This window comes from Rhododendron vialii, chromosome 7a, assembly GCF_030253575.1.
Source record: "Rhododendron vialii isolate Sample 1 chromosome 7a, ASM3025357v1".
Taxonomy (NCBI): Eukaryota; Viridiplantae; Streptophyta; class Magnoliopsida; order Ericales; family Ericaceae; genus Rhododendron; species Rhododendron vialii.
Window position 1 is genome coordinate 897690 of NC_080563.1, and position 23284 is coordinate 920973.

A 23284-nucleotide genomic window follows, 5' to 3' on the forward strand; every position below is an offset into this window, starting at 1 on the left:
CAATTTGAATTAGCAGTGAGTTTGTGTTATTAACAAAAACTTTGAAAAAGATGTACTACTAATTAATAGAAAATTGTGTAAAATATTCATTCCATTAACTATTGAGTTACTTGTTAGTAAAAAGAAAGGATTACAAAATTTTCGCTCCTTATCAAATTTTGCTCTACTAGCTCGAGATGCAAAACATCTTAGCTTACAAAATTGTGATATATGTGGGAGAAGAGATTAAACTGTTAGTAATTTATTTTAATCAATCAGTATATGTAATCTTAATGTATGGAGATTAATAAGTATTTAATATTAACGGAGCTCGTAATATAATTGAGATAATGATGAGATTGTAATTATAATTCTGTAGTGGGATAAATTATAATTTGTGAAATAAGAAATAGAATCCTGATGGGATTAAGTTTTCTTATTTACACTGGGAGTCCAGACTTATTACTCAATATGTCCCTATCGTAGCCCTATATATACATGTTATGTTATCTAGGTCTGATACACGTTTTTTTATTATTCACAAAATAGAGGCAGGTTTAGAGAGAGCAAACTGGTCACGAAAAAGTCCACACATAGTTCGTGTTCTAGATGTGCAGGGAATGCTATAAAGATCACACGATAGAAGATCATAAGATACGGTCGAGCAATATTCATAGTTTATAGCAAGGCGTGCTATAACAAGTTCAACCAACGTTCATGTGTAGAACCCTAATTCTTTCTTGTAAAATTTTGCAATTTTTGTTGTTTAATCTGTACATGTCATTACTGATTTTTGGGAATCGTTTCCCAACATAAACATGGAAACTTGTTAGGGCGAAAATCTGAGACGCCCTCACCAGCAAATTTGATAAAGCTTTTGGTAGAAGTATTGTGATAGATATTTGTACTCAATTGGAGGATTTTTGCTCTCAATTCCCGAATTTGTGATAGATATAATAAAGCTATTGCAATTCTGAAAATATACAACTCCATATCGATGTTGACTTATCAAAATATAATTTCTCCATTTAAAAACCTACACATTCTATTTCACTTTCACGACATTTAAGAACCTGTGGGGAAAAATTTTTCCAACTCACTGTCACGACAAATATTTCACCATTCATCAATTGGATATACCTGTCTTTTTCGTTGTGAATATGAATAAAAATGTACTAACTTCCTACGTGTAGTAAAGCATTTGAGCGAATTGGGGGATCGTGCCACGATCCGAGTCGAGATGAAATGTGAGTCGTCAAATGCATGATCCGACGGCTTGGATCGTGAGCAGCACGTCACACAAACCAATTAATGTTATGGATAGAACTCCAAAGTGCAATTCCAAATTTGAATGTGTTCGAAATCTTTCGATGCCTATGGACCCCGCACGTGCACACATTCAACGATTCAGAACACATTTGTATACTTCACTTTCGTCAAAGTTGTGTTTTGAAAGGTGTTCCCACTTTTCTTTTCTTTTCTTTTTTCTTTTTTTTCCGGGGAAAATTGTAGGTGGAGTGAAGTTGGAAATCAACCTCAAAAAGAAAATCCAATTTCGTTGGCACGTTGGCACCCACTCCTTCCGACGCGATGAGCACTTCACCATTCGACCCCATCCCACTTACCAGCGATCTCCTATCCCAGCCGTCCAATCTTAAGATCCTTAATATCAACGCTTTCTGCGTCGCGTCACGTCACCGGCGGACCACGTGTAGCCTCACCTGTCGTACAATAAAATAAAATAAAAAACCCAATAAGCTACTAGTACTGCACTAAAAAAAGAAAAAAAGAAGAAGCAACAATCAAGGCTCTGGGACCCACTTTACACTCTGAGATTTCAATCCAATGGCAAGAGTGGACAAATCCTACTGTGAAAAACCAGCCACGCCGCTTGATGATTTTCGGAGCAATTTGTATCTGTGCCAACGAAAGCCCAAAAGGCATCTATCTGTACACGTATTTCCGTGAAGTGGTCCCCACAAGCTTTTTTTTGCTTATGTCGGTGAGGGGTTGTGGTCCAAGCGGTGACGTGTCACCTGCTAAGGAGTCAAGCGTGGGTGGGTCCCACTAGCGGGGTTTGCGGGGAAGGTTGCGTAGCCAGCTCACCAAGAGAGACTTTTCTGAAAGGAAAAGATGGCTCAACAATACTACTCACACAATTATTTAAACACAATAATTTACACAATTTCTTACATACGTATGGAACCCACATATAGTAATATATATGAAGCCCACATATATGCGAAAAGTTGTATTTGGTGTTGTGTGAGTATCATTTTTAAAAGATGGCCCACCTGTTACGTCGAGAATCCACGTGGTTTCCTCGGCGTGCTGTCCTGTTATTGGCCCACTCCCCTCGTACACTCCCGTCCAATCAAATTATGAGCAACCTTTGCCAATGTGTGCGACTCAATTAATATACTCCTTCCGTCCCACTTTGTTCCGCCTGTTTTCTTTTTGGAACATTTTAAAAAATTGTCTATATCTCATAATCTATAATGTTTTTTATGATTTCGAAAACTTTGTTTAATAAAATAAATTGAGATCTATCAAACAAGATCTATATTGAATATATAAAATATTATAGATTGTGAGATATAGACAATTTTTTAAGACGTCAAAAAAAAAAAAACAGGCAGAACAAAGTGGAAAGGAGGCAGTACACCACAAATATTTACATACATTCATATTTTTTGGCGGGACACATATGTAAAGGCGTTATGTGTGTAGATCTCAATATGAATGAAAGTAAATTTGTATGAATGTTTGTAGCTTTTGAATGATTATTAATATACAACCACACACACTACACATACAATTATATAAACTCATTCACATTAAGTATGGGGTCCACACAAATTGTGTGTGTGCGTGCAGTGTGTAGGTTCTATGTTTGATGTGAGTGAGTTTGCGTGGTTGTAGCATAACTCGTATGCTACCCCATGGACTTCTCATTTTCATCTCTCTGGCCCTAGTGTAACGTTTGTAATCGTTCCTCCCTGTCATATTAACAAAAGTGGTAACCCACAGGGTTGACCTAGTGCTCAAAGGTTCACTCATGGCGTTTGCTTCGTCGAGATTTCAGGTTTGAAATCAGGGACAGAATCAAAATTTTACTCTAACAATGATGAAATATATACTAATAAAATAAAAATTGCATTGTAATCATCGACTCTAAGAAAAACTCAATAAGGGATTTTTTTTTAATATAGTGCAAATATATATTATCTATTGCTCAATACAAACTCAATAAAGAATTTAAAACATTCAATTTTTTTTTATCCCCTCTCTAACTTCAATTGAACATTGAAAAATTGAAGAAGACTAAACATTTTTTCAATGAGTTTGAGAAATTCACACAAGGCACCAAAAGATAAATGATTTTTAATTTTTTTAGAAATCCACTACTGCACAGTGCCGACATTGGAAATTTGGAAGTCCATTAAACGAGAAATCCACTATTGCCAAGTTGTGCACAGTGCCGATTGTTTTGGTTACTTATTTATTTTTTAGGTTAAGTTGTTTACGTTAAAGTGTGGAGTTTTTTCCCCCTTAATTAGACCTCATCCTTTATATTATTTAACTTTGGCCAATTGAATTTAGTTTTGTATACTAATTTGGATCTCCTTTCTTGAGAAAAAAAAGAAGATGATTTAGGACTAGTATATAGCAAAAAATTAAGGAAAAAATATAGCGGTGGCGAGTCTATATAAGTTGAGGATAAATATTTTTTTTTACATATAATGATTCCATTTTCTAAAAATCGTGTCGTGGCAGCCGCCCCTATTAGACCCCCTGGCTCCATCCTTGTTTGAAACCTCCTAAATGCTGGCAGTGAAAGTTTGTCAATAGTAAGCTTCAGGACATCAAAAATTAGTGGAGGTGCCCAGCACTTGGGCTGATCACCTGGCTATAAAAACAAAAAGGGAATAGTGACTAAGGTGGTGCCCCTTCAAGTGTTGTTTTTGCTTGAAGATCGTGCTGCATGCTTCTACTTTTATTACCGACTCAATTGGCGTGTTTTTTTCGTTTTGATCTCGAATTGGCGAGGTTTTGGTTACTTAGACAATTAATTAGTCCATCTTCAACTGCGGGCCCAAACAAACACACGTAGCCCAATGGAAGTGAGGGTTGTTTGCAGGGCCTTCTTTTTGTTCAAGGGCACACCTACGTGCGCCCATATATTTACAGCTCTTCAAATACAGCGAATTTCACCCAAGTTAATTTCTGGTCGGTGTCAGGTCGGGATATCATCTTTGGGTTAGATTTTGGTTGATACGGGGAAATCATTGAGAAGGATATCACAGGTACACACACATACATATCTCCCATACATGGATGCTATATTACTACTATATATGCACACGTTTGTACACGAACTGTAGTGTTTTATTTTATGAGAAAATTGGGTTTGGTTGGTTGACTCTTAAAGAGAGCTGCTACTTCCCCCCCTGACGCACACACACACACCCCCCCCCCCCCCCCCCCCCCCCCCGGCCCCACCTCAATTCCCGGAATTACCCCCTCTCTCTCTCTCTCTCTCTCTCTCTCTCTCTCTTCCTTTTCTTTCTTTCTTTCCAGCTTCCTTCTTTCTTTCTTTTTTTTTCCTTTTATTTCCAGTTTGATTTTTTTTATTCATTTTATTTCTTTTTCTTTCTTTCTAGTTTGATTTTTTTTCTCTTTAATAATAGGTTCAAATATAATTCTAGGCTTTGTAAAGTAATTGAGAAAAAAAAAAGTGTTTCAATTGATCATGTTTATACGACTGTTTTATTTTTCTTTTTTTGTCCTTTATAGATTAAAAAATATAGTTACGAAAATAAGTGTTTCAATTTTCAATCCGTTTGAACTAGTGCAAAGATATTATTTTTTTGATCATTTCATCCTAAATGGTCGTGATAAATTTTTGGCTCCTAGGCCTTTCAATGAACACCCTAACCCTAAGAGAGTCCTGAAACTAAATAATGAGTCTTAGGGTGCTCGTTGAAAGGCCTTGAAGCAAAAAATTCATTAAGATTACAATTAGTGTTCGGGAACTAATTACGAAATGTATTTTGCAAACGACGTACTAATCCAGAATACAAATGTTATATTTAGGATTACTTTTTTTTAACTATAGTACAATTTAATAAATTTATTAACCATTATTTAGCATAGATCCTCTTAACTGATTCAGTAGTATATTGCTTCAAATCACGTTTCTACTCCATAGGATTGCAAATGGCTGGTTTCTATTTTTTTTAAAACTAAAACGGAAACGTTTTAGGGGCTTCGTAGGGGCTACTGTGCCAATGGGAACAGCAGAGCCCTCGGGCCCCCCTACTTTTTAATTTAATTTTTTAAATTACTTTTAATTATTTAATTTCTATAAATACACCCTTTGTATATTTAAAAATATAATTCAAGAATTAAGTGCTTTAATTTTCAATTCAGTTAAATCAGAGCAAAGATCGTTTTTTTTATTATTTTATTTTAAATGGTCATAATGAATTTTTTGGTTTAAGGCCTTTCAACAAATACCCTAAAACTCATTATTTAGTTTCAAGACTCTCTTAGGGTGTCCATTGAAAGGCCTTGAAGTCAAAAATTTATTACAACCATTTAGGATGAAATGATCAGAAAAATAACATCTTTGCACTGGTTCAAACGAATTGAAAATTAAAACACTTATTTTTGTAACTATATTTTTTAATCTATAAAGGGCAAAAAAATAAAAATAAAACAGTCGGATAAACATGATCAATTGAAACACTTTTTTTTTCTCTCAATTACTTTACAAAGCCTAGAATTAGACTTGAACCTATTATTAAAGAGAAAAAAATTTCAAACTGAAAAGAAAGAAAAGGAAATAAAATGAAAAAAAAACGAAACTGAAAATAAAATGAAAAAAAAAACGAAACTGAAAAGAAAAGGAAAAAAAGAAGAAGAAACAAACGAGAAAGAAAAGAAAGCAAGAGAGAGACAGAGAGTAGAATGGGAAAAGGGAGGTGGGACGGGGGGGGGGGGGGGGGGGGGGGGGGGGGGGTTGTGTGTGTCTGGGGGGATTAGCAATTTACCTCTTAAATTTGTGTTTGTTGATTTTGATAATTTGTGGCCCCTTATTGGTTGACTCATTGTAATAAGCAAATGAGCGTGGATAAACAAATTTAACAATAATGCTAAAAAAACACCTCATATTGTAATAAGCAAAATTATAAGTCTTTTAACAAATAACCAAATTTCACCAATTCCATAACCAAACTTGACAACTTTTACTAATAACCAAAACTCAATAACTTAATAACTCAAAAACACCCCACATTGGAATTGTCTCCTCGAGACAGATAATTTGATGTGGTCGGGTACGTGATTGGAACTCGTTTGCGATTGAAAAAATATGCATTGTATATTGTGGGGTTTTTTTTGGTTAGAGATGCAAAAATAACTAATGTAGAGGCAGATGTTATTAAGTTTGATTATGGACTAAATGGATAATCAAATGCTAACGTGACACATTTTGGTTATTGATTTTGATTATTACCATTGCGGATGATCTAAGATACTTACTTCTTTTTTTTCGGTCAAGCGGAATATCTAAGATACTTACTTTTAACTGTTTGTATAGCACATTTTTCAAAATTTGAAGTATGAGGGGTACGCGGTGACTATAGGGGGAATGCATACATAATGTTGCTACCAAAAAATTACAGTCATGCTAATATCTGCAATATCTTGTTTCTATTCCTTACATTTATAGTTTTGTACTTGTGAATGTTCTTTTTTCTTACCTTAACCTAAATGGGATATCTTTGAATTGAAGGAATGGAATTAACTAGTGATTTGGTTAAGTACACCTATGAAGACTTGAATTCTATCACTGAGGGCTTCAGTGCCGAAAACTTTATTGGGAATACCCAATATGGAAAGGTGTTCCGGGGAAATATTCAGCAAGGTTTGGAGACTCAAGTGGTTACTGTGAAAATATGGGTAGAGTTTGGTTGTTGGTCAACTGTTCCAAGTCGTCAGGTATCTAGATGGGAAGTATGTATCCCCGTGGACTTTTTCATTTGATTTTAGTTGGCTTTTTCTTTTGTCGGGTTTTTGTTGTCTGAAGTACGATTCATATATGTCACAGAAAGAAATCAAGCTACTGACAGATCCAGATGTGAAAGTGCATCCAAACACGGTAAAGTTGATTGGGTGCTGCGGTGAAAATGGACAGCTTGGTGTTGTGTATGACTTACAACCAATTAACTCTCTGTCCAACATAGTTCTTCAAGGTGATCTAACTATCTAGTATTCATGCACAAGTAATAGGTTTTTCCCCTAATTTCCAAAAAAAAGAAAAGAAGAAGGAATGGAGTTGTCAGCTGAAAATTTGTGTGTGTTGGGCCGGTGGTGTAAGAAATTATTTGGTCATGATAGAGTATGGCACAAGTAGAAAGTAGTAATTGGAAAAGAGCATAGAGACATAGGGAGGAGAAGCTAAAAAAATAAAAGGAATTCTTCCACTAGTTGTTATGATGCGCATTGTAACTAGCGGTTTTGTGTTTCTAGATGATTTTAAGTGGATTCATCGAATCAAGGTAGCTCTTGGGTTTGCACGCCTCCTTGATTTTTTGCATGATAAAGGACTTTGGGTTCACAACATCACTCCGGATCATTTACTGGTTGACCAGGTATCCCACATTACTCTTGCTTTATCAACCGCTGTGTTCTTGTTGCAACTTTTTGGAATGATTGTACAATCTCGAACGTTATACTATACTGCATGCAGGCTTTCAATCCAAAACTATTTGACTTTAGTATGCTTGTTGGTGGAGTTTTTGGTGAAATTTCTGACCATAAACGTGAAGGGGGAAGTGCTGGCTATATTGATCTGCATGGTGCTGAGATAGGTATATCGCAGTGTTTTTTCCATACATGTTATTTGGAACTGAGGACACACCTATATTTAAATGTTGTGTCTATTTAGTCACGTGACTCACGTGGGGAGTCGCTGACGGAGGAGAAGTTAACAACAAATAAAACAAAAAATTAAAGTATGACATAGTTTTTAATAGATCTACCTTCTAATTTTCGAGTCTCGTGGTCTGAGATTTTCCCTTTCATAGGTTGATTGATGTGTGGCGAGCAAATGGTATGTTCTAATTCCAGTAACAAAACTGTAGAATTTCTTTGAAGTTATGGGTTAGAATTGCTTTCGTGTGACAGTTGAAGTGAAATTAAGAAATTTAGTGATTTTCCGCTTGACCCAAAAAAAGAAATTAAGAAATTTAGAAGATAACGCGATTCTATTTTCCTCTCCAGTTTTTCTTCTCTAATTCTTTTTTCTATTCCCCACGAGGATTAGCACCAAAAGGTTCTTGTCCCTGGCATTTTTATGCTCCCCCGTCCTTTCTCCACTTCAACATTTTTTGTTGCCCCATAATAGTTGTTCCTTTCCAATAGTCAATGGGCCAAATTTGTAAAACTCCATTTTTGTCCCTTTATGTGGATTGATGTGACAGTTCAACGAATGACAGTGTTGGATTTGAATGAGCGTTTTAGGTGTAATAGTTTTGTCACCTTTAAAAGTTGGACTTTTCAGAAGTGGACAAAAAATTTGGGACAGAGGGAGTATGGTTTGTTAATTACTTTCAGCACATGCTCTTTTGTTATTTTTCCCCCGGTAAATAGCGCTCGCTCTTCAGTTATCTAAAATAGAACTAGAAAAAGGCATGTATGTCTTAGTGCTTAGCTAGCATAGCTGCATAGGTTGACAATTAATGATTTATTTGTGCAACCCGAGGTGGAACACAAGTTACACAAGCTACTGCCTCAAGGAGGGCACATTGGATCACCCATGTAGAGTTGGAGACCAAGTACTTGAAATGCTGTGGCCTGGGGAGTTCTTCATTGGCTTCATTTGCATGAGCTAGTTTGGACAAAATATGAAGATGCTCGTGGGAGATGTTAATCGCCACGAAGAGTGTTATAAGAGAGCTTTAATTTATTGACATAATGAAAGATATGGACCAAGGAAGGACGGAAAGATATGATGCGGACTAGCTTGAAAAAGTCTAGGTTGCGCGCACTTGGTCCTTCATGGCATTTGGTTTGTCATTTTATCTGGAACGTGAACAATTTCAGTTCTCTGTATGATTAACCATGCCTCAGTCTCAACAAACTCAGAGTGTGGTCAACCAACTCACCATCATAACAAATAACTAACTGCTAGAAGTTGGATTACAAAGTCTCCCAACACACAAATTTTGGTTTCTTTATGGTTCATATTTCATTAGCTATCTAGGTAATCATAACAACACTCTTAATCACATTTTCAAGTCAGGTGTTTATTAAACCTTGTCCGAGAGATTGGTCTTGAGGTACCTTCTACATCCATTGGTGTTGAGACCTTACGAGTTCTCATTTCATGGTAAATGTCTACTCTATTGGGCAAAAGGGTGATTCAAAAGATTAATTCATCCTATGTGCCCGGTGAAAACTAAGGGGATTGCGGTTGTTCACTCAAGGCAAGGGGAGCCAAATGAGAACTCACTCTATGTTATGAACTTATGAAGTACTTTTCTGCCACCCCACACCCAATCTTTGGTCTGTCTTATAGACACACAATCTAGAAGATATTGGTGTAGCTTGTTATAGCAAAGTGATTTGGTCAGTAATCTTTCTTTTTTTGTGTGATTTGCAGAGGTTTGTGGGTTAGTTTAGTGAAATCCCAAGCCTCTGCTAAGGTTTTTTAGGTGAACATGAATGAAAACCGTTTGTTTTTTATGGCGAAATTCAATGTGGTAGAGTGGGAGTTGATGTAGGCACGAGTGTTGTTCCAAACACTACAAATCCGCCTGTTCATTTACCAAATCTTACACTATTTTGAATCTGGCCATTGTAGTATTGAGTGGTTCATCTCTACTGGAACCTATGAGAAGTATGAGGCATTTCTCCAAATAAACGAAGATACAACTAGAACCAATGATTATTAATACTTCAAGACTTTTCCCACTTTCCAATTAGAACGAAGTATTAATAGTCATTAATACTTAAAGACTTCACATCAAGAATGAATGATAGAGTGCGTGATCAAAAGTTGAGCGATAAAGACCATACATGAGGAAAATAGTGCTGAATACCTTATAGTGGCTTCCGCATTCCACGTACAAGATCTTCACCACCACTGACAACATAACGTTGTGGGTATCCATATACGCTTCTTCCTTCAGGTCACCGCGTAGAAATATATTTTTGATATTAAGCTGGTATAACGGCCAAGAGTGACTAGTTGTTAAACAAAGTAGGATCCAATTAGAATTAAGGTGAGCAACTGGAGACGAAATTTCCAACTAATGAATGCTCCATGGTTGTGTGACGTCTTTACCTTTTGCATTCAAGTGAGCCTTAAGCAAGGTTCTGAGTACTGCTACTGTATCGTTTAGTGGTATGGTAAGTACGGGGCTATTGTCTTCTCCGGTACTGTTTCGGATTAGTTCTAGAGTAAGCTCAAATATAAGGTTAACATGTTTCATATGACGATATAAATTTGCACATAAAGATAAAATTTTTATTTTTGGGCTAAGCAAGATACCATTTCAATCCTTTGCGTTCCTAATTTTCATATTTTTGTCATGTACCTCTTAACAGCTTAGTCACAAATTTGATCTCTTTTCTGTAAATGTGTTTAAAGGCACATATAGATTTTCTTCTGACTATCATGTTTTGTTTTCCGTGCTACGAGCAGGTGATAGGTCGGACAAAACAGATGTCTTTGCGTACGGTGCTGTACTTCTGGGGCTTATCACAAAAACAGTGTATGATGGAGAGGAGCATTTTCGTCTGGGATTGGAGCATTTAATTTGTTTCTGGGCCTGGGTAGAGTACAATAAAAAACCCAAGTCTAAGTTCTTATTGTTTCGCAGCAAAAAAGACATCAAAGAGATCGCTCGCACGTACTGGGGAGTGTACAAAGAACGCAAGTCTAAGTCACTCGTGCACGAAAGCCTTAGGAGTGATCCATCCTTTGATGCTGGTGACGGAGTTGAAATCACAAAACTGGCTATTCGCTGCGTGCAACGAAGCTTAGAGCAACGACCAACCATGAAACAAGTAGTTTCTTGTTTGAAAAATCTCAAATGTTTTGGTGATTCTCATGCCATGAGAATCTGACCAACTATGAATTACAACTGTGGCGGTGTGGGTTACAGTAAATTTCTTCCCTGCGAGTATGTGCCCTTGATATGGTGCTGTGCAACTTGCTACTGCAAAATGTTTAGGACCCCTGACTTTGGCCTGGTCTGTTTTCCCGTTCCTTTCTAGCAATATGTTAAGCTCACCGATGTGGTGAATTTGATGAATTTGATGATAGTCGAAGGACATTTCTTAAAAGTTAGGCTCCATTTCTCCTTTTACTTCATTTTACCTAAATTTGAGTAAAAGCTTAATTTATTTTCTATGAAGCACTCAGGTGGCAAACTTAAATAGCTCAAGACTGAAAGTAAACCGATATTAGTAGCTTACTTAAGATTGAAAGTAAACCGAAGTTAAAAGCATACAATTCAGCACTTTCCTTCTTCTAGGATAATAATTTTTTGGGACCCGCTAGTGTACAATAGGATTATTCCAGATTAGTCGAGGTGCCCATAAGGTTGATTCAAAAATTTTGAGTTTTGAGAAACGTACTAACATGTAATAGTAATTAAAGTAATAAAAAATATTTAAGCTTTTTTTTAGTCCTAGGCCACATGGAGAAGATAGCATCATGCCGTATTTTCTAAAGTCTATTCATTTCTATTTCAACTAGTACAATAGCACCAACCAGATAGACTGGAGTCACTAGCTCGACCCATTCAGAATTGTTAAAAATAAAATTCACCTGGCTATAAAACAAAAAGGGAATATTGACAAAGGTGGTGCCCTTCAAGCGTTGTTTTTTTGCTTGAAGATCGTGCTGCATTGCTTCTACTTTTATTACTGACTCAATTGGCGTGTTTTGGTTAATTAGAAAATTACTAATTAGTGCATGTCTCTAAGATTATGGAAAAAGAATGGCTGAATATATGGGCCCACGTAGCCCAATGGAAATGAGGGTTGCTTGCTGGGCCTTCTTTTTGTTCAACTGGACATGCAACCTTCCTTTAGCCCAGCAGGGCCGAGCATTATAGTGTACGAGATCGGCTCGTTTTCGCAACGAGTCTAAAACTTCAGCTTGAGCTCGCTCATTTGTAAACGAGTTGGAGTCCAGCTCATATACTAACTAAATGAGCTAATCCATACAAAGAAGTCGAGCTTAATCGAGCCTAACTTTTAAGAAATGTCCTTTGTCTATCATCAAATTCACCACATCGATGAGCTTAACATATTGCCAGAAAGGACGGGAAAATAGACTAGGCCAAAGTCAGGGGTCCTAAACATTTTGCAGTAACAAGTTGCACAGCACCAAATCAAGGGCACATACTCGCAGGGAAGAAAGTTACTGTAACCCACCACACCGCCACAGTTGTAATTCATAGTTGCTCAGATTCTCATGGTATGAGAATCGGGTAGCATTAACACCAACATCCACCTAACCTAAGGGAACATCACCAAAACATTTGAGACTTTTCAAACAAGAAACTACTTCTTTCATGGTTGGTTGCTGCTCCAAGCTTCGTTGCACACAGTGCATGGCCAGTTCTGTGAATTCAACTCTGTCACCAGCATCAAAGGATGGATCACTCTTAAGGCTTTCGTGCACAAGTGACTTAGACTTGCGTTCTTTGTACACTCCCCAGTACGTGAGAGTGAGGTCTTTGATGTCTTTTTTGCTGCGAAACAACAAGAACTTAGACTTGGGTTTTTTGTTGTACTCTACCCAGGCCCAGAAACAAATTAAATGCTTCAATCCCAGACGAAGATGCTCCTCTTCATCATACACCTTTTTTGCGATAAGCCCCAGAAGTACAGAACCATACGAAAAAACATCTCTTTTGTCTGACTGATCACCTGCTCGTAGCACGGAAAACAAAACATGATTATCAGCAGAAAATCTATATGTGCCTTTAAACACATTTTACATAAAAGAGATCAAATTTGTGACTAAGCTGTTTAGAGGTACACGAAAAAAATATGAAAATTAGGAACGCAAAGGATTGAAACCGTATCTTCATTTACATGCATAGCCAAAAAAAAAAAAAAACTATCATTGTTTGCAAATGTATATCGTCTTATGAAACCCTTGTGACATTGAATATCACAATGTTAACCTTATAAGTTATAATTGAGGTTGCTCTAGAACTAGTTTTTACAAGGTTCAGTCATCTATTTGTCAAACCATCAGGGCCTGAATATGTACTCAACTCTAAGTTTCTCTGCCAAAAGGTACTGCCGTACTGGTTATGCAGCCAATGTTTGGGGAATGAAGAAACTTTACAGGATAACTCCAGGTACGAGATTTACAAACCAAAATGGAAAAGCATAGTCACTTGCAGAAACACATTCAACAACAATTACGAAATTGTCAACCTGATCGTTTTGCAATATAAAAATGTACGAGACATTATTCACGGTGAAATCCAAAACAGTACCGGGGAAGACAATATATAGCACCGTACTTACCGTACCACTAAACGACACAGTAGCAGTACTCAGAACCTTGCTTAAGGCTCAATTGAATGCAAAAGGTACAGACGTCACACAACCATGGAGCATTCATTAGTAGGAGAATTTCGTCTCAAGTTGCTCACCTTAATTCTAATCGGATCCTACTTTGTTTAACAACTAGTCACTCTTGGCCGTTATACCAGCCTAATATCAAAAATGTATTTCTACACGGCGACATGAAGGAAGAAGTGTATATGGATACCCAAAGCGTTATGTTGTCAGTGGTGGTGAAGATCTTGTATGTGGAATGCGGAAGCCACTGTAAGGTCTAATGCGGTCTCCTCATGCTTGGTTAGATTAATTCAGCACTATTTTCCTCACAAAATTGCTATGGGTACACCATTTGGTGTACACCAAATGTACACTGCCTTCTATAGAACCCACTTAGAGATCTCATCTAAATGATCAGAGCCGTTCAACTTTTTCAAAATATTTTTTTAAAGCATCCTTGTAAAAAATCAACTCCATTGGATATCGGTAAATGCTTATCGATTCTACGCCTAATTTGCTGATAGGAAATTGGGCGTAGAATCGATCAAGTCTTTACCAATATCTGACAGAGCTGAATTTTTACATCACTGCTTAAAAAAATGTATTAAAAATTTTGAGCGGATCTGATCATTTGTGTGGGACCCTTAAGTAGGTCCCACAGAAGGCAGTATACACTTGGTGTACACCAAATGGTGTACCCATAGCAGGTCTCTTTTCCTCAAGTATGGTCATCATCGCTCAACTTTTGATCACTCTATCTGTAGCCAGCCTTCAACTGGGAAATGATAGTCTTTTAATTGCTTTTTCTAGTCACAGACTTTTGTCAATCGGGGAACCTTTCCTAATTTGCACTATGCCGCTTATAGTGTAAATTCAAATGAAGGCATATTCTCATTACGAAGCCCTAAACCTATTTCTCTGAACTCTCTGTCTCTTCTTCTTCGTACCTAACCCCCCTAACTCCATATAGTCTTTCATTCTTGTTGTGAAGTCTTTAAGTATTAATAGTCATTAATATTTCGTACTAATTGGAAAGTGGGAAAAGTCTTGAAGTATGAATAATCATTCGTTCTAGTTGTATCTTTGTTTATTGGGAGAAATGCCTCATACTTCTCATAGGTTCCAGTAGAGATAAATTACTGAGTCCTACGATGGCCAGATTCAAAATAGAGTAAGAATTAAGGCAAGATGAACAGGAAGATTTGTAGTGTTTGGAACAACATTCGTGCCTACGTCAACTCCCAGTCTACCACATAGAATTTCGCCATAATAAACAAACGGTTTTCACTTCTTATTTATGTTCACTAAAAAAAACCTTGACAAAGGCTTCGGATTTCACCAGGCTAACCCACAAACCTCTGCAAATCACACATAAAAGAATGATTACTGACCTAATCACTTTGATATAACAAGCTACACCAATATCTTCTCGATTGTGTCTCTATAAGACAGACCAAGCCTGGGAGTGGGGTTGCAGAAGATTACTTCATAAGTGCATAACATAGAGTGAGTCATTTGGCTCCCCTTGCCTTGAGTGAACAACCGCAATCCCCTTAGTTTTGACCGGGCACATAGGATGAAAATATTTTGAATTACCCTTTTGCCCAATAGAGGAGACATTTACCTTGAAATGAGAACTCATAAAGTCGCAACACCAATGGATGTAGAAACCTCAAGACCAATCTCTCGGACAAGGTTTAATTAACACTTGACAATGTGATTTTGAGTGTTATTATGATTACTTAGATAGCTTATGAAATATGAACCATAAAGAAACCTAAATTTGAGTGTTAGGAGAATTTATAATTCAACTTCTAGCGCTTAGTTATTTGTTAAGATGGTGAGTTGGCAGACCACTCTCTGAGTTTGTTGAGACTTGAGGCATGCTTGACCATGTAAAGAACTGAAATTGTCCAGTTCCAGATAAAATGACAAGGCAAATGCCATGAAGGACCAAGTGTGCTCAACCTAGACTTTTTCAAGTCCTCATCATCTCTTTCTGTCCTTCCTTGGTCCATATCTTGCATTATGTCAATAAAGCTCTCTTATAACACTCTTCATAGCGATTAATGCTCCCACAAGCATCTTCATATTTTGTCCAAACTACCTCATGCAAATGAAGCTTCATACTTCACTGCCGATGAAGCATTTCAAGTACTTGATCTCCAACTCTACATGGGTGATCCAATGTGCTCTCCTTGAGGCTAACTTGTGTTCTACCTCAGGTTGCACAAACAAATCATTAATTGCCAACCTATGCTAGCTAAGCAATAAGACATACATGCCTTTTTATAGTTCTATTATAGATAACTAAAGAGCGAGCGCTACTTACCAGAAAAAAAAATAACAAAAGAGCATGTGCCGAAAGTATTTAACAAACTACACTCCCTCTGTCCCAAATTTTTTGTCCACTTCTGAGAAGTCCAACTTTTAAAGGTGACACAACTCTTACACCTAAAACGCTCATTCAAATCCAACAGTCATTCGTTGAACTGTCACATCAATCATCAAAAAGGGGAAAAAATGAAGTTTTACAAATTTGGCCCATTGACTATTGGAAAGGGACAACTATTATGCGGCAACAAAAAAAGGTTGAAGTGGACAAAGGACGGAGGGAGCATAAAAAAAGCCAGGGACAAGAACCTTTTGGTGCTAATCTTCTTGGGGAACAGAAAAAAGAATAGAGAAGAAAAACTGGGGAGGGAAATAGAATAGTGTTATCTTCTTAATTTCACTTCAACTGTCACACGAAAGCAGTTCTAACCCAGAACTTCAAAGAAATTCTACAGTTTTGTTACGGGAATTAAAACATACCATTTTCTCAGCACACATCACTCAACCAATGAAAGGGAAAATCTCAGACCACGAGACTCGAAAATTAGAAGGTAGATCTATAAAAAAACTATGTAATACTTTAATTTTTTATTTTATTTGTTGTTAACTTTTCCTCTGTCAGCCACTCCCCACGTGACTAAATAGACACAACATTTAAATATCATACAGGTGTGCCCTGAGTTCCAAATAACATGTATGCAAAAACCACTATGAGATATACCTATCTCAACGCCATGCAGATCAATATAGCCAGCACTTCCCCCTTCGTGTTTATGGTAAGAAATTTCACCAAAAACTCCACCAACAAGCACACCAAAGTCAAATAGTTTTAGACTGAAAGCCTGCATTCAGTATAGTATAATGTTCAAGATTGTACAATCATTCCTAAAAGTTGAAACAAGAACACAGCGGTTGAAAAAGTAAAACAGTAATGTGGGATACCTGGTCAACCAGTAAATGATCCGGAGTAATGTTGTGAACCCAAAGTCCTTTATCATGCAAAAATTCAAGGAGGCGTGCAAACCCAAGAGCTACCTTGATTCCATGAATCCATGTAAAATCATCTAGAAACACAAAAAGGCTAGTTACCATGCATCATAACAACTACTAGAAGAATTCCTTTTATTTATTTAGCTTATCCCCTATGTCTCTATGCTCTTTTCCATTTACTTTCTAGTTTCTACTTGTGCAATTCTCTATCATGACCCAAAAAATTCTTACACCCCCGGCCCAACACATACACAAATACACACACAAATTTTCAGCTGACAACTCTATTCTTTTCTTTTTTTTGGTAAATAGGGGAAAAACCTATTACTTGTGCTGTCATGCATGTCAATTCACCAAGATCTACTGCTGATCAAAGAAAAAATTCACCAAGATCTACCAAAACAATGGCATGCTAATTAATCATTAACCAATAATGAATATTAGATAGTTAGATCACCTTGAAGAACTATGTTGGACAGAGAATTAATTGGTTCTAAGTCATACACAACACCAGGCTGCCCATTTTCACTTCAGCACCCAATCAACTTTACCATGTTTGGATGCCCTTTCACATCTGGATCTGTCCGTAGCTTGATTTCTTTCTGTGACATGAATCATACTTTTAGACAACAAAAACCAGTTAAAAGAAAAGCCAACTAAAATCAAATAAAGAAGTACACCGGGCTACATACTTCCCATCTAGATACTTGACGATGTGGACTAGTTATCCAACTCCCAGCATCTACCCATATTTTCACAGTAACCACTTGAGTCTTCAAAACTTGCTGAATCTTTCCCCGGAACACCTTTCCAGATTTGGTATACCCAATAAAGTTTTCGGTACAGAAGCCCCCAGTGATAGAGTTCAAGTCTTCATAGGTGTACTTAACCAAATCACTAGCTAAGTCCATACCTTCAAAGATATTCCGTTAAGGTAAAGGTAAGAAAAAGGAACATTCAAGTACAAAACTACAAAATGAATACAATAGAAACAAGATATTGCAAATATAACATAACTGTATTTTTTGGGAGCAACATTATGTATCCATTCCCTCTATAGTCACCCCTCACTTCAAATTTTGAAAACTATGAGATAAAAACAGTGAAAAGTACGTATCTTAGATATGTGCTAGTAACATAAACACATATCAAGCAGAACATGCGATGAGCATACATATCTGTCTGCTCCTATTATTAAGAGAAAATCTTTTGCTGTGCAACAGTTACTGTAGCTAGCTCACGCTTTTTTCCCTCCAAACTTGTCCAATCGGGATAATTTATGTATCTTCAATATACATCTTTGCTTCCAATAATTGAGGGCTAAATATGACAAATCATACAATCACAACAACTGAAGAACGCTTCTTCCAACCCTCACACGACTCTTATTTCCATATAATTGTTTTAAAATCAAACAAAAGCATCTGCACAACAGGATTTTTTCTTTTTCCTTTCCGCAATTTACTGATGGTAATGGAGATTGTTAGAATCCTTCCATATTGGGCATGATTTGATTCTTTGTATAGTAGCTGATTCTTAGGAGTTAGGATAGTTTATAATCTTTGATTCTTAGGAAATCAATCCCACCAATCATGGGATTGAACCAATCACCATATTCACTTTTGTATTGTATATAAGTTGTTGCACACAATGAATAAAGTATCTCCGAAATCTTCTTCTAATCTTTTCTCTCCTTGGTCTACCATTCTTATCATGGTATCAGAGCACCGTTCCTGTGTTGATCCATCGCTTCCGCTTAGCATTTGTAGCTTGAATTTCTAAGCCTCGTTGTGGTTTAATCGTTCAACCTATACTAATATCCGTAGTCAGATCCTTGTCATGGATCCACTGCCTAATGGTAGCAAAGTCTATGCCATCATAAATCAAGAGGAGAAGCAGCGTCTCCTTCATCTCCCTTCAATCAACACCTCTGAATATGTGGCCATGGCAGCCAACAAATCATTCCAAAATGGTGGACATGGATCTAATCGGCCCCATGGAACCAATCAAAGCACCGTTCGTGGGAAAGGCCGACCTAAATGTGACTATTGTGGTGAATTTGGTCACTATAAGGAGAAGTGCTACGAGCTGGTTGGCTATCCAGCAACATGGAACCAATCCAGTTCCAACAAGAAAGCGTCAACATCACGGCATTCACCGCACAATGCAACCAACTCAGTTGTGACACACTCTAGTGTTCCTACTCCAAATCCAACTGATGCTCCAATACCTGATTTGTCCTCTGCTCAATATCACCAGTTGCTTGCGTTGCATCTCGCCAAAGGAGATGCCCACGGCTAACCTTGCTGGTAAAAGCTCTTTTCTTTCTTATCAGAGATAAGGGTCAAGAAAAGGAATCCAGATCCCACTCTGTCGGTGTGCCCAAGGGGAATTAAGATACTTCCAATAACCTCAAGGCTATTTTATCATAGGCACACACATATTTGTTAACATCTCTTTTTCAAAGACGAAAAGAAGATGGAGGAGTATGTTTTTGGTATTTTCACGTATATCCTATGTGCCTTGGTTTATTTGCAACTAAAAATTTCACATGCATCTCGTGTGCCATGGCGGTAAAAATGCAGCCAAGCACAACAAAAAATAATAATTTGGAACCCTACTAACGAGTGGCCACAAATTATCAAAATCAACAACCAGAAATTTAAGAGTCAACCAAACCAAATCGTAAAAGTGCAGTTTGTGTATAAATGTGTGCATATACAGTAATATAGTATCCATTAATCCATGTATGGAAATATGTATGTGTGTGTACTTGTAATATTTATCCCCGCATCAACCATAATCCAACCCAAAGATGATATCCTGACCTGACACCGACCAGAGGCGAACTTGGGTGCCCCAACCCTGGCAAACTGAAACCCAAAAATCCAACCCCGACCCGAACCCGGAAAAAATACAAAAAATAGTTTCCTCCTGTTCTGGTAGAAAAATTTCACTGTATTTGAAAAGCTGTATTTTTCAACTCTATATCCTCTCGTATTTTAATTATCCCGTGAAATCAAACACTTCTCTGCGGAATAATTTTGAGGAATCGTGCGGGTTCCTTCTCGGACGGATTTGAGGAATCCGAAGCAAATGGAGACACCCCAGAAATTGGGGAAACAACCCAGAATAAAACAACAGACATCTCGGCTCCGTTCAGTTGCCAGGAATGTTGTACAGGAAAGTTATTCTCAGGAAAAGTCAAGTAAAGTGAAGTAAAAGAAAAAAAAAATTATTTTCCTGTGAGTGTTCATTTGACAAAAGAATTTTGCAAGAATAATTAAGGTTTAGTTGTTCATTTGTCAGGAAAAAGAAACTTTCGGGAAAATTTTGTGAGTGTTCACTCATTTTCCTTTTCCCGCGACGCAAAATCCTGTGTTTTTTGCAGGATCACTTTTGCAGGAAAGTAATTCCTGCAGGAAAACTTAAAAACATGTTTCCTACTACTTTCCTGCCAACTGAACACTACAAAAATCATGGAAAAGTTGATTTTTCCATCATTTCCTGTACTTTCCTGGCAACTGAATGGAGCCCTCGAAAATTAAAAAATCATGATGCTATGAGCACTTATCTGAAAATGATCGCGAAACCCACTAGATTTAAGAAGAAGCCCAAAGAGTAACTCCAATTGTACGCACTAATCGCTACGAATTAAATTCAAAAGACCCTTGACTACATCCATCTGCTGGAAAATAGAAAGCGATCATTCTTTCTTTCTTTCCTTTCTTTATCGGAAAATTCTGTTTTTGTCAAAATCATGATGTTATGGGGTCCCGTTTCGCATTCCTTTTGGATATCCCGGGCTGTTTATTAAAATTACTATGAATTTGAATTCATTCCTGGAGTCGACTTGTGTGTCATGTTTTGGGGCTGGGTGCCGTGCAACTATTTATCCAATGTTTGGATCGGTTTTTGAAATTTTTTTTGAAAAATAGTAGGTTAGTAAGTGGAAAGAAATAAAGAGAGAAATGTTGATAATAGGGAAATTTTTTAAAAAAATTCTATTTGAATTATAAAGAGAATAAGGCATTAATATGTGATCGAGTGAAATTGTCTATTGTACTAACAGCCCAACAAAGCCACTTAATAAGCTGAGTGTGACAAGTGAGGCCAGTCACTAGTCATATATTGAGGAAGACTCAATATAAGGTCGAGTTATGTGAATTGTTGTTGACTCCGTGTTGCTATTTGGTTGGCCTTGTTTATTGTTGAGTATATCTATTCTCGTCGTGTTGTATACTTCTTAGGGGTTTGTGTTGTTGGTTGGCTGCTGGCACGAGGATGACAGCGCAGGATGAGTGTTAGGAGTTTGGGCCGTTGCACAATTTTTTATTTATTTAAAACAATGTTGTAAAAAATATTCTTTTTAAAATAAATGATTAGAAATTTATTACTTTACGTTGTGGTGCTTGTGGATTTGGGTCGTCACACAGACATAAAATGGTATGCATAAATACGTGTTTCGTTTGTCCCAAATATTAGTATGTACTGGACCTTACCGGGTGGCACAAAAAAATTGACATGTATTTTATCTTTTGCTTAAAAAATGCTTGAATTTTAAGATAACTCAACAAAATTTGGAGTCTATAACATTTTAATCATCTTAATTTGTTATTAAGACTAATTTAAAAGTATATCAAAGTGTTAAAATTTATTTTATACCTCTATTTTAAGTTTTTGTTTTTATTTCTTATACCAGTTCCATTTCTGAATCCGTACTTGGTCTGGCCCGAGTTGTACACGGACATAAATTGTTGTCTTTATTTATGCTAAGTATTTTTATAGCAACTAAAATTTTATTCTGATGCCCAAATAAGTGAATCTATCATTAAAGATATATCATACATTGATACATGTGTTTGAGCTTTAAAATGGCAAACGAAATTGAATAAAGACAAAGAATTACTTTTATCTTTAGTAATTTTTTTATGATTTTCATCATAATTTTATATTTTTTTAAATTCCTCTTGTCGAGGCAACCCTATAATCCAATCAAACTAAATAAAAAATAAACACAAAATTAAGAAAAGGACTTACACAACAATAAAAACAAGAATAGTAAATTACTCACGTATCAAGGACAAAAAAAACAATAAAAAACAAAAATGGTAATATTTCAGATTCTCACATTTTTATTTATTACAATTATATTGTAAATTACTCACGTATCAAGGACAAATTAGTCAACATAGTTGTAAAAGAATTTAGACATTTATTAAAATATTAGACGGTAATAAATTCATACTTGAGGGCTTAAGGTGGAAATGCGGGGAAAAAAAACTTAAGAAATTTTTTTTTTTTGCTTTTTTTTTTCCCACTTATAATCACTGTGAGACTTAGTTCTATAGTGTAATGATTATTGGTTGAAAGACAAAGGATTGTAGCGTGTAAGATAACATTAAAACTATTTTTTTTCAATGTTTATTAGCTAGGCAATTGGTTAAGTTTAGCAGAGTAATTGATTATTTATAACATGTAATCACTAGCTAAACATTAAATTAGTATATAAGAAAAAAAATATTTAGGACAAGAATTTCAATTAACATATATCTATCTATCATGATACCTATAACTAAATACAAATAAAGATATGTGTATTTACAAAAATCTTGAAGTTTCATAAAAAAGAAAGGGAAACTAATTATTTTTTACATTAGACAAATGTAATGGCTTAAATTTTTTTTTTTTACCTAAAGCTTCATCAAAACTTAGTATTGGTTAGTTTGAAGATAAAAGTAATTTATATTAAATTATATTTTAAAATGACTTAAGCAAAATTGTTGACTCAAGGAAGGGTAACATGGGTAGTATCATAGATGTAATTTTAGAAACCTGAGGGGAGCTTTCTGTAATTGTTGAAACCTCCGGGGAGGTAAGTGAAATTAACCTTAGGGTTTTGTATATATATCATACTTTTCAGCACCGCAATCATTATCTCAGCACCGGCAACCACAGCGATTCGATAGGGTAATCTCTCTCTCTCTCTCTCTCTCTCTCTCTCTCTCTCTCTCGCTGGTTAGTCATAGAGCAAGTACACTAGAGAATCTAAAATGCCGAAAAAGCTATTTTACCGAAGAAAAAGAGGAAAAACAAGTTGCAGCAGGTGAGCTAGAAGGGAAGCTAAAATACATCCTGGTGAAATGGTACTGTACTAGTACCGATGCCCTGTTCATGAGCAAAGCTATAAACAATTAGTTTCTCTCTCCTCCTCCTCCTCCCTCTCTCTCTCTTTCTTTCTCTCTCATTTAAAAAGAGTGAAAAATGTATATTTTAATACTCCGTAGGTGTTAGTTAAAATAGATAATGTTGGTGTAGTTGAGAAAGAAAAAATTGATAGGTAAAATAGAATTGTGTACTATTCACAAGGTAATTTAGC

General features: G+C 36.4%; 3 protein-coding genes across 4 annotated transcripts; 1 reads left to right on the forward strand and 2 right to left on the reverse strand.

Annotated features, from left to right (window-relative positions):
- Positions 1 to 6737: 6737 nt before the first annotated feature.
- LOC131334606 (L-type lectin-domain containing receptor kinase VIII.2-like) lies at positions 6738 to 11337 on the forward strand. Of its 2 annotated transcripts, none has more exons than XM_058369725.1 (5): positions 6738 to 6999; positions 7094 to 7238; positions 7516 to 7637; positions 7736 to 7856; positions 10694 to 11337. In XM_058369725.1, the coding sequence occupies exons 1-5, from the start codon at positions 6781 to 6783 to the stop codon at positions 11116 to 11118; spliced, it is 1032 nt and encodes a 343-aa protein (XP_058225708.1). In that variant the 5' UTR covers positions 6738 to 6780; the 3' UTR covers positions 11119 to 11337. The 2 variants fall into 2 exon arrangements, with proteins under 2 accessions (XP_058225708.1, XP_058225709.1); XM_058369726.1 differs by having other exon boundaries at positions 6738 to 6984.
- Positions 11338 to 12514: 1177 nt separating this feature from the next.
- Positions 12515 to 17007, reverse strand: LOC131334879 (probable serine/threonine-protein kinase PBL4). Its single transcript, XM_058370181.1, has 3 exons — positions 16858 to 17007; positions 16637 to 16757; positions 12515 to 12933 (listed from the first exon to the last, which is right to left on the reverse strand). The coding sequence occupies exons 1-3, from the start codon at positions 17005 to 17007 to the stop codon at positions 12515 to 12517; spliced, it is 690 nt and encodes a 229-aa protein (XP_058226164.1).
- Positions 17008 to 17165: 158 nt separating this feature from the next.
- On the reverse strand, positions 17166 to 18380 carry LOC131334607 (probable serine/threonine-protein kinase PBL16). Its single transcript, XM_058369727.1, has 2 exons — positions 17598 to 18380; positions 17166 to 17507 (listed from the first exon to the last, which is right to left on the reverse strand). The coding sequence occupies exons 1-2, from the start codon at positions 17814 to 17816 to the stop codon at positions 17436 to 17438; spliced, it is 291 nt and encodes a 96-aa protein (XP_058225710.1). The 5' UTR covers positions 17817 to 18380; the 3' UTR covers positions 17166 to 17435.
- Positions 18381 to 23284: the final 4904 nt, after the last annotated feature.

What these genes read in the sequence shown, in the direction of transcription:
- LOC131334607 (XM_058369727.1), bottom strand. Translation starts at nt 17,816, where the DNA reads ATGGACTTAGCTAGTGATTTGGTTAAGTACACCTATGAAGACTTGAAC. An exon ending in GTCAAGTATCTAGATGGGAA is followed by an intron (nt 17,508 to 17,597) that starts GTATGTAGCCCG and finishes TTCATGTCACAG; the next exon opens with AAAGAAATCAAGCTACGGAC.
- LOC131334879 (XM_058370181.1), bottom strand. Translation starts at nt 17,007, where the DNA reads ATGGTAACTAGCCTTTTTGTGTTTCTAGATGATTTTACATGGATTCAT. An exon ending in ATCATTTACTGGTTGACCAG is followed by an intron (nt 16,758 to 16,857) that starts GTATCCCACATT and finishes TACTGAATGCAG; the next exon opens with GCTTTCAGTCTAAAACTATT. An exon ending in TCTGCATGGCGTTGAGATAG is followed by an intron (nt 12,934 to 16,636) that starts GTATATCTCATA and finishes TGCTACGAGCAG; the next exon opens with GTGATCAGTCAGACAAAAGA.
- LOC131334606 (XM_058369725.1), top strand. Translation starts at nt 6,781, where the DNA reads ATGGAATTAACTAGTGATTTGGTTAAGTACACCTATGAAGACTTGAAT. An exon ending in GTCCAACATAGTTCTTCAAG is followed by an intron (nt 7,239 to 7,515) that starts GTGATCTAACTA and finishes TTGTGTTTCTAG; the next exon opens with ATGATTTTAAGTGGATTCAT. An exon ending in TCTGCATGGTGCTGAGATAG is followed by an intron (nt 7,857 to 10,693) that starts GTATATCGCAGT and finishes TGCTACGAGCAG; the next exon opens with GTGATAGGTCGGACAAAACA.